This window comes from Furipterus horrens, unplaced genomic scaffold (genome assembly GCF_987537825.1).
Source record: "Furipterus horrens unplaced genomic scaffold, mFurHor1.1.pri manual_scaffold_17, whole genome shotgun sequence".
NCBI lineage: Eukaryota > Metazoa > Chordata > Mammalia > Chiroptera > Furipteridae > Furipterus > Furipterus horrens.
The window spans coordinates 528,863-544,142 of record NW_028327187.1 but is presented as its reverse complement, the minus strand read 5'-3'; the positions used below and the strand labels follow the sequence as shown (position 1 = coordinate 544,142).

Here is a 15,280-nt window from a genome sequence, read left to right as displayed (position 1 = left end):
ATCTCTGTCTCCTCATTTTGACAGCCTCCCTGTGTTTGTTTCTATGTATTGGGTAGAGCTGCTCTGACTCTGTGTCTTGGTCTGTATGCCACTGGTGCCTTTCAAGCTGCTGCCCTGGTGCTGGAGCTCAGAGGGAGGGAGTCTGAGTAGGTGAGCCCATGTGTGGGTTTTTTAAGGGGAACTGACTGGGGCTCCAGCATCTTCTTCCACCGACTCAATCCCCATTGGTTTTTGCAGCCAGAAGTTGTGGGGACTTACCTTCCTGGCACTGGAACCCTGGGCTGGGGGGCCAGGTGTGGGTCTGGGACTCCTCACTCTCAGATCTCCCTCCCAAATTCTTATCCACCACACGTGGGTGAGAAACCAGCCTGTTCCATCTCTGCGCCCCTCCTACCTGTCTGGATGGAAGTGGTTTCTTTAATTCCATAGTTGTCAGACTTCCATTCATTTTGATTTCTAATGGTTCTGGATGCTGGTTGCTCTATATTTCAGTTGCAATTTTGGTGTGGTTATGCAAGGAGGCAAAACATGTTTACCTATGCTGCCATCTTGACTGGAAGTCCTTTAAAATTTATTTTTCAAAGAAAAGTGTTTTTTAAGCACAACATAAGAGGCAGTGAATAATAGAATTTTTGACCCATCGACCATGCATAATAAACCTATTTTGCATTATGTAATAAAATTAACAATTTTTAGGTAAAATGATTTAAATATCACCAAATTACAGCACAGATGGAATGATGCCCAAATTTCACTTGAAACAAACTAGGACCATAAACTTTGGACCATGTTAGAGAATTATAAGTTTTATAAGTAACAGGCTACATGAAACAGAAAAGCTTTGACACCATCCCTTTGTTCCTGGGAGACTGGGAGAAAGAAGGACTGAAAAGTGATTCTCAAACTATTTACAAATATATAATTATTTAGAGAAATAGAATATTTGAAAATCAAGTGTTCCTTGTTTCCACTAATAAAGAGAAGGCCTTTGAATTGAACTATAATTAGAGACTATGTTAGCTCTCATTAACACTTTCTTCAGAGTAAGGCAGACCTTTAGGTAAAGCATCTCTCTTGAATACAGTTAAAAGTAAGACCTGAGGTACTGTCACAAATAACCAAAAGTCAGTCTTGTAATGAGGTAGAAGACTAGATTAGAAGAACTATTATTTTGTCCCTGCTCTTTGATTCCATGAAAATTCTGATGGAAAAATCAAGTTATCAAATGCTTTCAACTGCACCGAAGCCCTTAATTTAAACTCATATTGCCTTATTGTCATGGCTCCACATTTCATCAAAGCCAGGTTAGATTTTCAGTTTCCTATAATTACTTAATAATAGCTAGTTTTTAATCTTAGAAAGTCATCTTCAAGAGCTCGTGAAGCAGAATTAACAAAAGCAAGATATTTCCTAAATATTGCCCAGTATTTGACATTAGATCAATATCAGCCTTATCTCTTTCATACGTGGTATGCAAATGATGTGCCTTTTTCCAGATTAAATAGACCCAGAAGTGAGCACATATGAAACAGAATATTATATAAAATTGCCTTCAATTTATCATTTGTAATTGCTTCTTTTTTTTTTTTTTTCTTTACATGCTAACTAAAGAGAATGGGCCTATAGGCCAAAAACATTGTCAGGGGAGGGGAAGAAGCATGATTTAATTAGCCATTCCCAATGTGAGAATTTTGGAAAATAAAATTTTATGTAGGGTGTATATAAGTATTGGCTTAGGAAATTCATTTTTAGTAACTTTTTATAGGCCTGATTTTATTGTTCATTATCTGGCAAAAATATTACATTTAAAAATATATAGCAACAGATTTCCAGATCCTTGAAGAATGATTCACATAAAATCTTCTCATTTGCAGATGGCTCTGACATTCCTCAGATAGGCACTGCTTAGATGTGATGTAACATATAGGGCTTTTCTAAACCTGTCTTCAAATGAAACAGAAGTCATTACTTCAGCTTGCCAAGCCGAAGAAATAAATGTTTGACATTCATCTATGAACTAAATTGGTTGAGAACAGAAAGAGCAACATAGACATGCTCTGTATCTTTTGCTAACTTGTGACGGACTACAATAATTAACCTACTAGTAGTGTGTAGATTTTAGCTTTAGAGAAAAGTCTTAGTAGATAGCATAGGTATTGTATTTAGACATTTCATATGTGGACAGTCTGAACAAATATTAGAGCCAAGTAAACAGAATCAGGACAAAGCAGATATTTGAAAAGTACACTTTCTAATTAACGTCTAATACAATAGCTTCAATTTTCTCTACCACACATTTTAATAAAGTATTCAATTGAATTATTTTTTTCATTTGACTCCATACCATTCTCAGGGAGCTGTTCTCATGAGCTGTAGAAGACCAAGAAGAGATATCAAGCAAGAGAAGGAGAAACTAGGTCTCTGGTCAACCCTCTGATTAAAGAGCATGTCCTTCATGTGAGAGTATAAAAATATTTTAACGCTAAAGTGAAAATTTAAGGTAATATACATTCCATTATGTAGACTTTACAACAATGGAATGATAGCACAATGGGTGAAAACCCAAAGTCTCAAAATTATATTTGAATCATACAGAAGGGCCTAGTCTGCCTTGTGCTCCGCCTATTCTTCCAGGGAACATTCTGGGGGCTCAAGGGTCATAAACATCTTGGTTTTTCATCTATGAAACAGGAATGACAGCATCTACCACAGACAGACAGATGTGGAAGGGATAAGATGCATGCAGAAAAAAAGTTCTTGGTACACAGTATGTGTTACAAATGTAAGTGTATTATAGCAAATTTTATATTTGGAAATGTAGACTTGTGCAGTTTTTAAAAACTGCTATTGCACATCACATTAAATAAATAATAACTTATCGTGATGCTCATGAAATGACAAAGATAAAGTCTGTTACGTTATATTTATTCCAGATCATTGGGAATAGACTCTTCACATGAATATACATTTATGTGCGCACACCAAGAATGAAAACACAAAGACCAGAAATTAGAGCTAAAGTTTATTTACAAGTTTAACAAACCTTTGGTTAAAAGGATTTATAAGAATATAACTACATTTAATTCTAATAGGAAACCTCTAACAGATTCAGTAAGAACCAGTCGTATGATGGTTTATTTTTAAAAAATGAGATGAAAAGGCACATTGTTTAAAAATGCATCTACACCTTAAATACGTGTGGTACACAGAGAACTGGAACGAATAAGTGTACATTTCTCTTCAATTATTTGGCGTCAGGCTTTGCCTTTTCTTTGGATATGTGTTCCCCAATCACAGCCACATATCGCCTTTCTTATACAAACCACGGCCCTCGTGCATTATCTGTGACCGCCCCTTCGGCGTCCCATAAATTGCTGTGTATATTCAAACGTTCCTGAGAAGCTTTCCGAGGACAAAACGCTCCTAGAGTTACGTGGCGCCTTTCCAGAACCTTCGGCCGCTGTCCTGTTCAGACATAATTGCGCCACTGGTTTTGTGCAACCTGCTTTCAACAAGTCTTTCTGAAAAATGTGATCTTCTCGGAAGTAATTGTTTTTGCACTCGTATTTCAGTAGTTAACATAGCTTTTCACCAAACCAAATAATTGTAATAACAAAAGCAGCTGACTTAAACGTGTTCAAACACATTTTGGCAGCAAAAGTGAATGTCCACTCGAGGTCTATGTTATTATTTCCTCTGGGAATGGAGGCTGAAGTGATATTTTTGTGAAGTTACCCAGTTGATTTTATGTGTATGCAAATTAGAGGACCACTTATTTAAATGGAAAAACTTAAGGTATATTTCAGTCATTAATCATTTGAGGTTGTCAGAGGGAAGAAAATGTGTTTGCTAAGTAAGCACGTTCTCAAAACTTTGTCAGGCTGGATATAACATAGTAAAGGTTTCATGATGAGAAAAACAAAGAAATCTGATTACTAGCAATTAATTTAGTGAAGAGACACAAAGTTCCAGCATTCTCATTTGTTTATGGCTGAGTATATTTAACAGTATTTGTTTGAAGATCACAAAATACTAGACAGATGGAAAGTAAAAATTTTATTTGAATGATGGTAAATTCTTCTTAGGCTAAATTCAATTATTTTTAAATGGTCAAAATAAAAGAAACAGGAAGGAGATCAGTAATTATTCAAATGGGTACTAAAATTTCATCTGCTGACTCTCCAACAATAATATTTTAATCTGAGGGTATTCATAGAATTGGTGTAAAAACTGAGGAACTATTTAAAATGATATTTTAATTCATGTGAGTGTGTGAATTCTATCATATATTAATATTACCTGCGTGTAGCTATGTATACATAGAGTGGCAAGTAAATAAACATATTACACCCAGGACGAATGTCTTCTGAGCAGGGTGATTCATGTATCATACTCATTTATTAAAACAAAACATTTATCATAAGGAAGAATACAGGCCTCAGAAGCAGATAATCTGCATCCAAATATTAATAGCTTCGTTAGCTTGGGCAAGTTGACCAACTCATTTTCTGAGTCCTCTTACATCTACAACAAAAACTTCCCGTAAGATCAAAGATGAACCCATCCTGATACGGTATGGAAATAGTATGTTAGTGCTATAGTGTAAAACAGGTAATCTAAAGACAAAACACGATTTTATAGGTATAATGTTATGTAATATTTAATAAGTTATGACACAATACAATATTTGTGGTATTTATATGTCTGCCTTCTTTAACTTCTATATTCTTGCTTTTATTCTCTTCTGCCCTTCTTGTACAAGTTGCCTTACATACTTAGAAAATGACCTATATAGAATTATAATTACCTTGCACATTTATGGACATGCCAATATTTATAATAGTGTCTGAGGTACAAAGGTTCCTCTCCTAAATCTATGCTATAAATGTGACCGGGCATGACATATCTAATGCGGTATGAAGTATTAATTGGGGTTCATACACTAATGCTGTAGACCAGGTGACTTCCTTGACTGCTAAGTCACTGGAAACTAGTGCAATGGCTTACATTTCTTGCTTTGTGATAAGCATTTCATCTGTACTCTTACATCCCACATAACTGCAGTGTACAGAAGCAATAGCAAATATTCTGGTCATGAGTAATAATTCTGGATTTCATCCTAATCAAAATTGCTTTTTGAAACTCTAGGAAGGTAAACTGTTGATTGTTTGTTTGAAGTATTGACTTTGCAAAGTGCATTAAGTCAATGGAAGTTACATAGCAAGTAAGCAATGTAATGGTGGATACTTGAGAACTGGGTTAGTTATCTCTCTACTCAGTACTTAAATTTAGACGCTTTAAAACTGCTATCAGATTCAGCCTTGGCTGGTGTGGCTCAGTGGATTGAGTGCCAGCCTGCAAACAAAAGGGTCACCAGTTCGATTCCCAGTCAGGGCACACGCCTGGGTTGTGGGCCAGGTCCCCAGTTGGGGGTGCATGAGAGGCAACCACACATTGATGTTTCTCTCCCTCCCTCCTCCTCTCTCTAAAACCAAATAAATAAAATATTTTTTAAAAATTCAAAAATCATAAAAACAGAAAACACACACAAGTATTTAGTCAGCAGAATAAAGTTATTTTTCTATTCTATGATACTACATATGCATCTTTTAGACATTATTTTATTGTCTAATTATTTTTTATTTAAGGGATGGGGGACACTCTTGTAAGACTGAGCCTTTTTATTATTATTATTTTGATTTCATCTTTATTGTATTTTTCCCATTACTGTTTACTCCCCTTTATAACCCCCTCCCCCCAGCAATCACCACACTGTTGTAATAATTCTTTCTATTTATTTTTTGAATCTTGTAATATTAACAACATTTTCAATGATAACCTTTTCTACTTGCAATATGTAGTCTATGGAGAGGGAGGGGGTGGGAAGGGAGAAAGATACTAGCCGTTTGATAGGATTCTCAAATTTAAAATACTAAAGATAGTTCTAATGAGCCGATGGTCTATGAGCTGTATCTATACTTACATATAAGAGGCACTTAGAAACTTTGTCTAGAAGAGCGAGAAATGAATTAGGTACAAAATGCATGAAAGACTTTGCCTTTCATCCGTAGCTTTGGTTTTGTTCCTTTTCACTCAGCTGGAAGGAATGTCACTGTGTTTTCATTCATTCAACCCCCAAAGTGCCCCTTTTTCAAAAGTTTGTGTGTGTTGAGGGAAGGTGAATAGAGAGAGAATTTTGGAAAATAAAATAATTATAAATTCATGCATATTTATCTCAAAACTATATGGTTTTATCTTGGAAAAAATGTAATGATGCACTAGTTTTGGCTCTTCCTGATGTTATTCAATTAACTATATATTGGAAATAACAAAAGTTTACAGAAAATAAAATAATTATAAAATCCTGCATATTTATCTCAAAACTACATATGAAGATAATCTATATTCTAAAAAACACACACTTCCAGTAGAAACATACTCATATTTTAAATAATAAATACTACTTTTAGATTGTATTTAAACCAAGTTGTATTTATTATTTAAAATGTGAGTATGTTTCTCTCTCTCAACACCTGAAATCCTTGAATAGTATTTCAAATCATAAGCAACATATCAAAATAAGTGATTGCTGTATTTTTGGGAAACACACATTGTGGTTTAGGTAGTTAACTTAATTATAAAAATTTTCCTTCACTTTTTACAAGTGAAAGTACATGTACAACTTGAAAGTAATTCTATGTGCAACAAAATATTGAAGCAAAGTAGACTCACTTTTGGAAATGTTTCCGTCAGTTGTGACTTCTCTGGCTGATACGTAGAAACAGTGGATCAAGGTTGGCTTTGTCCTTCTCTGTACGCCCTTGTGTTGTAATGTTTCAGCTGAGCACAATAGGATTAGCGTATCATAAATAAATGTCTTGGTTGGTCATGGATTAGATTCTCTTACGCTAAATTTCCATCAAATTCTTAGCAATACTAATGTGCATATTTGACCTAATTCACGTAGCAATTCCCCAACCTGGCAAGCAGAAACATTATAATTTTATGTTTGAAGAGACTTAGTTAAGTAAGGGAGAGATTAATACTTACGAATTCAAGTGAATACAGAATCAAAGTGATACTGTATGAAAGATTTATATTTCCTTTCTTATAATGCAAAAAGTAGATCTTAAGCCATATTTTATCTCTTAATGTTATGCTCTCCTTTTGCAAATACCAAAATATAATATTTATATTTTGAGCATCTAAAGAGCCATTATCTTGAATCTGTGTCTTCTAATCATAAAATGCAGATGATTTCTAAGGCAGATAGCATTTGGTTTATTCAAAAACCCTTTTAACATGTCTTGTGCAGTCAGTTAACTTGTCAGAGCGATAAAATAAGGCCTTTATACTTCTCTTCCTGTGCATATAAACTTTTATTTAATTCAGTTGGAAATAGCTTGCTTCTACTTTTCATTCTCTTTTCCTGTTTGTGGCACTGTCTTTTATGCTTTGTTCTTTGCTGACATAAAATATTTATCCTCTAAGATGATTGGTTCTCCACAGTCGATGCCCAATGTTTCACCACATGGAAAACGTCTCTTCCTGTTTATTCCCAAAATCTATAATCAGATTTACCCATTGACATTTGAAATACAAAAATAAATAATTCTATGAACACCAACGATGCATGGATATCGCCATTAAACACTAGATTTTAAAATAATTTAAGACAAAGCTAAAAATTCATTTGATATCAGGCAAACATGGATTTGAACTTTAATTCATTCTTTTAATTGTCCTAATGGAAAAAATAGACCTTCCGATACATTTGTTTTTTATGTTTTATTCAATATAATGTCCCAAACTGTTAAAACAATAAAACTAGCTGGAGACTATATTTTTAGAAATGGCCCATTGTTTCAAGGTTATCTCCGTTTTCTATATGTTAACACATTGTTGACTGGTCACAAACAACTCGTGTTTTCAAGCCCAAATGTTGTTGAACAATAACGAGTTAATTCATGTTTGCATTTGCATTAGCTTATACAATTCTTAAAACTGAGATTCATTCATATTTATTATGGATTTTAAAAAAGCATGCTTTAATGTACAAATATGTACCAACCTCTACCCAAAATAGAATTCAAGCAGATATTTTTTTAGTGGTATTCATTTCCAGTTTTCTATTATATATACTGTATATAGCAGAAAACTATGTAATATATTTATAATATAAACAGTACATGTCTCTAGATATAATTGAGATTTATCTCTATTATTTTTTCTAAGTACACAACTCATGCAGGTTTGTTGACAAGCCAACCAAAGCTTCTAAAATTGGATAACATGCTTAAAAGAAAATCATTACATTTCATAAGGGAGAGGTTAAAAACATAAATCCTTTATTAGTGTATGTTGCAGGCATGTGTTTTGTCTGCATTAAACCAGAGAAGAGAACACTGACCCAGAGACTGCAGACACCACACAGTCCCATTTTAGAATGATCTGAATTTAATCTGTTCTTATTAAAGAACAGAATGAAAATTAAAAGGTGTGAAATGTTTGAGAGCTGCAGTTGTTCCAAACATTTTGGATAACTGAGAGGCACATTTCAGAAATACTGATTTCTTAGTATTTTCTTTGCCAAATTTTGAAGGAAAGGAGCCATTTGGTATATGGCACAGAATGAGTTTGGTCAACTGATGTATTCTATTGATGTACAAAATGCTAATTACATATTTGATGAAAATCTTTCATTTTAATTTCTAAGATTTTAGTTGCCTCTATAATAAAGCCAACACTATGACTACAGCTGTCATCAATTCTGAAAGGAATGTGCCTTTGATCCAGAAGCAAATTAACTTTTACAGAAACTCAGGAGCCCCAGAGATGAGAAATCTATTCTATGCTCACAGCATTGCTTTCACTGTAAATACGATGCTCATTGTATTAATCACTCTGCAGCTTTTGCATCTGTAGCCTTACCCTCTCACACAATTTGAATAGAAAACTTGATTTGCGCTGCACTCCAATGTTTGTGGTTCAGACTCTTTGCCATCAACAGGAGATGCATGGGGGTGATTGGAATTATACGTCAGAAGACTTGGATCTGCTGGCATATCTTGTAGAATGCCTTAACATTACCTGTATTCAAAGAAAACTAGGTTTGGGCCTATTAATTTGGTATTACAAGTTCCAAGTGCAATGTTGGGTTGTTTTTCATACTGATTTTTGGAATCTTCTATGACCTTCAGTGCAAGCTCCTGCGGGGCTGACATAAGAAACTTGTTCTCAAAAGTTAGCCTATAATAACTTAGAACGTGTGTTGAGTTTTAGGTGAATCAAAACCAGATTAATCCGATTTTTCTCTGGATCAGGAAACATAATGAACACTGTAGTGCAGTTAGCTAAGGAGACATAGACAACGTATTGAATATGCCATCTTCCTGTCATGCCACTTGTTTTGCTGCTTTATTTTTCCCCATCACAGTAATTCTTTCTGACCTTTGCAGTTACCAAATTAGAAAGGATTTGATAACTAAGGTTTGGACTGGCTAAAGCAGCCTTTTTTTTTTTTCCTCACTCCAGCATATTTGAAAACTCTACATTTAAATAGTACAAGAGTTGGTTGCTTATTCCAGAAATAAATTAGAATCTTTTGTGTGCACACTCACAGTACTTATTGAAGTAGAATCGTTATCTGAGGGGTGAGGTTGTGGACATTTATTCAGAGGATCAATCCTACCTGAAGTATCGTAGGAAAGTACTGTTTTTATACTTCCACTTGTATTGCCATGAAAGTATATTGATTATGGATAAAGCACTTTATGATGAAAAATAAGTGTACTGTTTGAGTCAATGACACTTAAAATGTTTGGCAATGTTCTCTCATTAATCCTCGTCATTGCATAGAAACATTTCTTCCACTTTCATTTTTCTATTTCTGACCTACTCCTTCTCTGTAAGCATCTAATGTCTTTAGTTTAATCGTTTTTAAGTTTATTCAATAAGTATTTTAAAACAAGTTCAAAATGTTTATCTTTCAAGTTTTTATCCTTGTATGCATATTACTAAATATATCAAGAAATAATTTTTATTGCTGGTCTTAAATTTTACAAAGAATGACTTTGAGAGTCTTTTGTCCAGATCAACACATACCCAAGTATTTATAAACATGTACTTGTTTTGTTTAAAATTACACTTCGTTGTTGGTCATAAGCCAAGCATTATCTCACAGTGTTTTGAAGAAAGTCACTTAATGCAATGCCTAAATTTATTTATGTAGAAATTGATAATGATCTCCAATATCCCATATTCTAAATGTAAAAAATAAATAAAGTTTTAGTTGTGAAAATAGGAAATTGAAGCTGGAAAATCTACCAAGATCTTGCAAAGTGAAGTTCAAAATCTATTGTGATATATTATAATGTACATTTGTTTACATGTTAATGTGTTGAGAATAAGAGAAAATATTTATCACGTTTAACTTTATTAAACTCTTTTTTTTTAGCTTTCATTCCTGGACTAAAGAAAGGTACAGTAGAAGTCACCACAAATCATAACCATGGCGCATGTTCCATTTTCAGATGTATTGCTAATTTGTGTTTGTTTTAAGGACTTCTGGCCTTTGCAATTTCAACTGTTTGCTTCAAACACATTTTTAGTTGTTTAAAAGGAACTGATATCTAGGAAAGATTTTCAGTCAGTTGGATAGTTTGTATAACTGGATGCTCTTTCCAAGTTATGTGTAATTAATCTTTAGAAAGCAAAATTACCATAACCTTATAGTCATATTTTTTAATTTACAGTGGTTACTTTCAAATTACCTACCGACTTAATTATTATTCAATTTTTCCTCTGAGGAAGCATTAAAGATATAATTCTACTTTAGGTTTTCAAAATTTATCTGTAAATTGCACATATTGTGTACAACCCTAACAAAATAATCCAAGTTTACATTCTTTGTGAACTTGTTAAGTAATATGCGTTTTCTTTGCTAACCAATAGTGTATGGATTACCTGTAAATATATACAAGTTAAGGTTGGTAGAAAAGAAATTTCTTTAAGTATGTAGTTTAAGCAATCAGTTAAAATGGATATACTTTTATGGGGCTGATAAAGTGTTAAAATGCTACAGGATATTTTGTATATTTGCACTCGCTTTGAATATGTGCCCATTTCTTTATTGTCTACTTCATATCTGGGGATGGATCTGTCACATTGTTTCATTGCTCTTTTCAAAAAGAATTTGATTCACTTCATACACTTATTTTGAAATGTAGTTTTGTAGTCCATTGATATTTTGACCAAGTAGAAATAATACTCACAGAATAACTCTTCCTGAAATCAGTCATAAGAATCTAAATTATTATGTAAAGAACCTCACTTTTCATCTTTTTTGACATATCAGTACTAACAGCATGCTTTATCATTTTGGGGTAGTATAAATGTTTGTAAAATGTTGCTTTGATCTCTTTTATACCCTGCTCAAGTAGCTCTCTTGAGATACTGCTCAGGAGCTACAGCAACCTCGGAGTCATGGGAATTCGTCTGTACATGTGATACAAAGTCACAGCACTTTGATCATAGCTACTCAGAGGTGTAATGATGAGTAGATCAAAAAGCTGTGGGACATTTATGCTCAGTGAAACAGGCGAGTCAGAGAAAGATGAACACCATAAGATCTCACTTATATGTGGAATCTAACGAACAAACTGAACTAACAGGCAAAATCCACACAGAGGCCAGGATACATGGAACAGACAGACCGTTTCCTTACCTGTGCAACACATTAACCTTCCTCAGTACACCAATGTGTAATAGTCATTACAAGGAAAATCATACTTTAAATGTTGCTCTAATTTATTGAGTATATTCATAATACAGTTGGGCTCTGACTTGAAGCTGTATTAAAACATCACAGTACCTGTTGTGGTTATATTTTATGATGATTTTCATGCCTTATTTTGTAAAACCACTTTCCATTGTCAGCTCACGTAATACAATTTCTTAGGGATATTTCATGTTATTAAATGTCAGTACATAGAAGAGGGAAGCCCTCTGTAAGCCTAATCAGAAATTTACGAAACAAGGATTATTTCATTCTTTTAACTTTTCTATTGAAGGTTGACTAATAACCAGGAATGACATTATTATCTTAAATACAAGAAAGTAGGCTCTGTCTCTCATAGTAAATGAGATATGTACATGCAAGTTCTTAGCAGAGGCTTTACTTGTCCCCAGGGAAGAAATTGCAGATACAGGGTTGAGCAAAAGTAACTTTACACCTGTTCATATGGAAAACAACACAACAATTAATAAATAATAATACAAGAATAAACCAATTCATTCAGAGCAAATTCTTTTGTCCCTCCTCCTAAGGAAAACATACTTAATGCACACTTATAAATTAATGCTTCCCATTGAATCTGTTTGCGAGTGTACATTCCTTTCTTTGGAACACGTTTTTGTACACGGGTGAGAGTTTGAGCGATTGCACATCTGTTTCCATAGAGTGGTAGAAAGTTAACTGGTTTGCCTGTCTGCAGTCATTCGTCTGTTGTTCATAGTTACGCAAGACGGTTTTGAGCACATCCTTACAGTGTTATATAACACAACCATTACCCTCAGTACTTGTTCAGTCCTTGTTGCTTGTACTCAAGGGTCAGCTGAAATTTCAGGGTCTGCTACTGTAGACCTGAATTGTTGAGTTCTGAGTCAGGAGAAACATTGGGGCTGAGAGGGGGGAAGGGAAGCAGGTCGAGCTGGAAGGTTCTAGGAGAGACTGGCAAAAGGAGTTACCTCTGAGCCAAATGAACTGCGCACCCATCTCCGTCTCAGTACTTCATGACTAAGAGTTTGTGAACATACGCATAATTCATCCTTATGCATGACAGATATGAAGTGTTTCATATGTGAATTAATAAGCAAAGAAATGCTTTTTTACAAAGTATCTTTTCCCCCATGGCCAACAGTTAATGAAAATGCACATATAAGTTTCCAATGACAAATTTCTAGCACAGGTCATAATATTAATCTCTTCATGGTAATTTAAGGTCTTCCTAAGTTTTCTGACCACAGGAATGAATCAACATGAAGTTTTGCTTTAGAGTATTAATAGTAGACTCTAAAATGTCATAGAACAATATCTGTAAAATGAATTAAGTCTTATGAAGCATTTGGATATTTTAACATCTAAAATTGCCTTCTTTAGATAATAGATAACAAGTTCATTCTACTATATTCATTATATATTATGCATTGACATGAGGAACTAAATATATACCTTATGATAAAATGGTATTGTTTTTAATGTTATTTTAATAACAAAGCTCCCCCTACCTTCTAATAATCAGTCTCCTTCCCTTAACAACTTTGGATGATCTTTGGATCCAAGATTCTTGGATGACCCAGATTTCTCAGAAGTCAAATAACTGGACAAAACATCACCAGAGCCTACTCTTCTAGCCTCCTCTCCAGACTCCCCACTATGCATCCTGCACTGTTTCCACTGTGGATATTACTCAACCTACCATCCACCTCTTTGCCCCTATTCATTTCAAAAATACAAGGCCTGTCCAGAAGGTATCTGGCCATGTAATTTGAAAAATAAAGACATGTATTGAAGAAGATACAAAAACACAGTACATAAGGCAGTGATGCCTCAGTCCCCTTCAAAGTAGACACCTTGGGACCTCACCCAGTTCTCCCAATTGCCATCAGATGTCCCATTATTATTTTCCTGAATATCATTGATGGTCTGAAATCTCTGCTCTTTCAAAGGCGATTTTAGTTTGGGGGGAAAAGCCAGAAGTCACAGGGCACCAAATCTGGGCTCTAGGGGGCTGAGTCCCCTGGGTGATTTGATGTTTCACAAAAAAATTCTGCACAAGACGTGATGCATGAGCAGGCACATTGTTGTGATGAAGCTGCCAATCACCAGTTGCCCACAGCTGCGGCCTTCTGAGTTATCCAAATAGTTTCCATGGAGGAATGTTCAAGCTTAACGCAAAATTGGATGCAGATTCCTTGCTCTGCTCACTCAGTCATTTTGAATGGAATGGCCACACAGTACACATGCTTACTCAGTGGTGTCTACTGTCCCCACCGACTAGTACAGTGAAGTTGTCATTGTTCTTGCATGCTCATTCCAGTGCTCTCTCCTTGGCTGCCAGGTTACAGCAATGTCATGTAAACCATTTTTGTTATATCAACAATGGTTGGACTTTTTCCAAACAGACTTTGTCATATATATCACTTTTCTCTGAACTGTCTTGAAATTGATTCTATTTGACTGACATGGAGCAAGATAAAATATCACATTTCTTTACTTATGTTTCAGATGCCACATCAAAAGTTAGGCCTATTATGAGGCAGAAATTTTTGTTTGAAGTCAACTTTACAAGTAGGCATTTTTCTACAATCACACAGAAATGGATTGTTGAAAAGGCAGCTTTCTTGATAGGTAACATGTGAATCTAAGAATATAGCCTAAGAGTCTTGAATTTCAAGTGATCAATTATCATTGATTTTGATCTGCACTGTCAAATGAAAACACAACGAGAGACATCTATAATACATTTTTAAAAAGCAAAAACAAACAGGTGAAATTAAATGTAGTAATATATTTTATTGAACCCAATATATCTAAAATACCATCATTCCTCCATGTAGTCAATAAAAAATTATTAATGAAATATTTTACATATCTTTTCAAGTACAACTAACCTCAGTTCAGCTAACTCAGCACACAGCCTTAGCTCCTTCTCAAAGCCCGAGGATTAATTGCTGGCTTTGGGCTGCGGAGAGAAAACGCACATTGGTACACATTCGTTTGATATTATACCTTGAAGAAAGACAGACAAACAAGCAACAGCTCTTGAAACCCTTGAAGCCCTTGAATTTGTGCTTGCTCATCTAAGAATATTTCCCCCTGGCTGGTCAAAGTTCAAAGAAAGAAAACAAAACTTTTGGGAAAAAACACTCTGGTTGATTTTTACTGCCACGGGCGATTGAAACATGGCGAATGTGGAGCAGCAACGGATTGTATAGATCAAAGTCAACCCTGTTAATTGCAGACTTTGTATAATCTGTTTGAGTCTCTTAGGAATGGCACGATTCATGCCGTTTGCTCCTTGAAAATCTTGAGGAGTAAGAGCACTGCTGGACACTAGCCACTCTGGAGGCTACATTTTTTCAAAGGCTGCCATGTTCCCATCCCCCAGTTCATGTAAAATGTGGTACCTCCGTTTAAAAAGACTAGTGATATAACTTAAAACGTGAATGTGAATGTGAGAAGCTGGATTTCTAAAAATATTTAATAGAAGTCTATAGT

The 15,280-nt window shown here is 34.7% G+C and overlaps 1 protein-coding gene across 1 annotated transcript in view; it reads left to right on the top strand.

Annotated features, from left to right (window-relative positions):
* The window catches only part of LOC149990326 (protocadherin-11 X-linked), a 264,374-nt gene that overhangs the window by 233,706 nt on the left and 15,388 nt on the right, over positions 1-15,280 (top strand). The window contains exon 6 of the mRNA XM_090264435.1: positions 10,457-10,480. Coding sequence (XP_090120561.1) covers positions 10,457-10,480 — 24 coding nt within the window. The remainder of the gene's footprint in view (positions 1-10,456; positions 10,481-15,280) is intronic.